This window comes from Diprion similis, chromosome 11 (genome assembly GCF_021155765.1).
Source record: "Diprion similis isolate iyDipSimi1 chromosome 11, iyDipSimi1.1, whole genome shotgun sequence".
Lineage (NCBI taxonomy): Eukaryota > Metazoa > Arthropoda > Insecta > Hymenoptera > Diprionidae > Diprion > Diprion similis.
In genome coordinates, this window is record NC_060115.1 from 3004141 (window position 1) to 3007093 (window position 2953).

The 2953-nt window shown below is 35.8% G+C and overlaps 1 protein-coding gene across 2 annotated transcripts; it reads left to right on the plus strand.

The window, feature by feature from the left end:
* Positions 1-268: 268 nt before the first annotated feature.
* On the plus strand, positions 269-2576 carry LOC124412641 (FGFR1 oncogene partner 2 homolog). Of its 2 annotated transcripts, none has more exons than XM_046892687.1 (5): positions 269-413; positions 732-866; positions 972-1223; positions 1327-1553; positions 1669-2576. In XM_046892687.1, exons 2-4 carry the CDS (start codon positions 732-734, stop codon positions 1546-1548), a joined length of 609 nt encoding a protein of 202 aa, XP_046748643.1. In that variant the 5' UTR covers positions 269-413; the 3' UTR covers positions 1549-1553; positions 1669-2576. The 2 variants fall into 2 exon arrangements, with proteins under 2 accessions (XP_046748643.1, XP_046748642.1); XM_046892686.1 differs by lacking the exon at positions 269-413 and adding an exon at positions 421-521.
* The last annotated feature ends 377 nt before the right edge of the window (positions 2577-2953 follow it).

A 2953-nucleotide genomic window follows, 5' to 3' on the forward strand; every position in this document is an offset into this window, starting at 1 on the left:
AAAAGAAAGGTTAAAAACGAAAAAAAAAGCCGGGCGTTCGGATGTTACAGTATATTGGTCTGGTTTACGTTTAGCATAATTTAATGTATCCCTCGATCGCAGCGACGCTAGCGGCTTGGCACGTTAATAGGCCGAGGTCAAAACCCACAGTTGCAAGACCTGTGTATATGCCGTGGCCGGCATTATACAGAATTATTTTTCACGGGCGAGACAGAGTTTCTAACCTGATGACTACTTAGTCCATGCTCCATGTCAATGTTTCCCCCATTGTTCACTTATCTTTATATCTGTTCAGTACTTACCTTATTTTCAACAAATCGTGGATCTCACAAGTACGGTCCTGTAACGAAACCTAATTATTCTTCTAATTTAACTGTTCTTGCTATCAACTCGGCGACCAATAGTTTGGAAGAGTAAGAGAAATATATTATTTTACTCTAAGTCCGTGTCTTACCCATATTAACCTAACTTAACGTATGCGTCAGAATATAGCGTCATACGGTTTTAGTTTAGGTACTGGTGTAGGAATAGCAATCATATGTGAACTCACCAAGTAATTACAGCTATGTTTCAATCAAATCGTATTTTGTGAAGCGGCAAATTATAGTCCAAAAATTTTGAACAACATCTGCATGAAAATCGTTCATAGCGATCAAATTGCTATTATGTCAAACATTGTACGAATTGTAAATCGCTTTCTTTGTTAAGTTTTTGTAACATTTATGTTATAGATGTCAATAACTTTTCAACAAATTATGTTGGATGCTGAAAAGCTGGTGGGACGCATTTCAGATCAAGAAAATAATACGGATAATTTGATATCAGATATACAATCAGTATGCAGTCAAATCGACAGCATGAAACAAGTTAGTATATTACAATTTCAAACTTGACAGTGAATAAAATACACTTTCACATTTTATTATGAAGCACATCCTTTTCACTGTGATATCTTTTTTTTTTACATTAAGTATCAAGAGGAAGTTGAAATCCTTAACTCGGAAGCACACCACAGACCTCACTTACAATTAATTGCTGGAATTCAACAAGAAAATAAATATCTGCGTGAAATTCAAGCAGAGAATAAAGAATTAAAAAATGCGTTGGAGGATCATCAGAATGCTCTTGAACTAATAATGTCAAAATACAGAGAACAGACTTCATCTTTGATTCGCCGTTGCAAAGTGGATTTTACCTCCTTCCACAATTCAAAATATACTCAGGTAAGTTCGATTAAAAAAAATAAACTCACTGATGAATCTGCATTTGTTTAACAAACACTGTAATGTACATACGATATCATCTAAATGTCTGACGTTGTTCCAGTTGATTACCAGCCAAGCGGAAAAGATCAATGAGATGGCAGCAGTAATGAAAACTGCAGCTGCGATCGATGAAGAGAATGATATTAGAGGAAAGGAGGTTTATTCTCGACTGAAAGAAGAGAATACTGTTCTACGAGAAATACTTGATATAGCTAACAAGTACGGATCTCTGGATAAAGATCCAACGATGGATGATAAAACTGTTCAAACAGAGCCAGCATAAGAAAAGTATGAGATAGCATACGAAATCTTTTCTGAATAATATCACATGCATTGGTTATCTATGACAAACGGTGAATTACACTTTCAAAGATGATTGTGCAATGTGTAATTTGCGTGGTAGTTTGAGACTTTAACACAATGGAGATATAGTTAATCGAGGACATAGGTCACAGGTCACCTCTGAGCAAACTTGGATGTGGATGGCAGGAAAGACCAAGTGCATTGGTATACGTGCACAAATATACCAGCCCTGCTAAAAGGATTACAGCGAACTGCCAATCGATTGTTGGAGAATATTTCATAGTCGCAAAGTAAAAAGTAGTTTCGTTACCGTCCACATCCGGAAAAATATTAATCTCGGTAACGTCTATGAATTGGCAAGGTCACTGGTTTGCAAAGGTTTGGTCAACTTCTTGAAATAACTTGAAAGCTAGTTTTCGCATCCAGGAAATTTTCGTAATTAAACTACTAGAAAGTTGAAGTATACAATTTTATTTTGTAAACGTGAGATCCTTACACTTTTTCTCCCCTCGACGGGTTATCGGAGAAAGGTGACCCGTGCGGGAAGAACGAGCTTACTGAACTGAATCACTACTGCATTTCAAATCTCTTACAATCCTTCATCTGTCTTCAGCATCGTATATTATTACCTGATTGCCAAAATAAATTTATGCAGCATTTTCGTTACGCAGACAAGTTTGTCAATTAACGTCCTCGCGTTGAACATAATTTTTTATATCTCAGCTAGTCGGTGTTTTAAACACATGTCAGTTATATTTCACCATGAGGTTTATCGTATGGCCAGCTATCATCGGTTACTATTTGAATCTCTTTTTAACTTGTAAAATATTGACATAATTATAAATTAACAAATACCAGGCACTGCCCCTATTTCAAAGGTGAAAATTTCAATACAGCATTAAACCAATATAGGTATGTAACAATTACTTGTAGATGACAAAACTTCGTACTTATGGTTGTAAACAAGGTAACAAAATATTTGTACATTATTAAACAACGCTTGAAATTGAAATATTTAATGTGTTACGCTACTGCAAAATGCGACGCATTCATGTATCGCGGGTTGCGTCCCTCAGGCGGAACCACTAGTTGATATAAATTTTTCACTATTCTAAAAGTAAATTTAATTTCGTATCCAGTCCACGTGGCTTTACCCGTAAAAAGAATGATTACTAATACGAAAACAATTACGTTGAAATATTTTAATGACAACAAGTACCCATGGTCAGCTATATTTCTGGATACCCTGTCTGACTACTCTGATTCGTTGATCAACGAACTACAAATTAGAACGCGCATTGCGTCAGTATAGAGATCAGAGCGGGTGACAACTGTTATGCAATAATTATTGTGCCATATGGAAATAAGAAATGCATATTCCATAA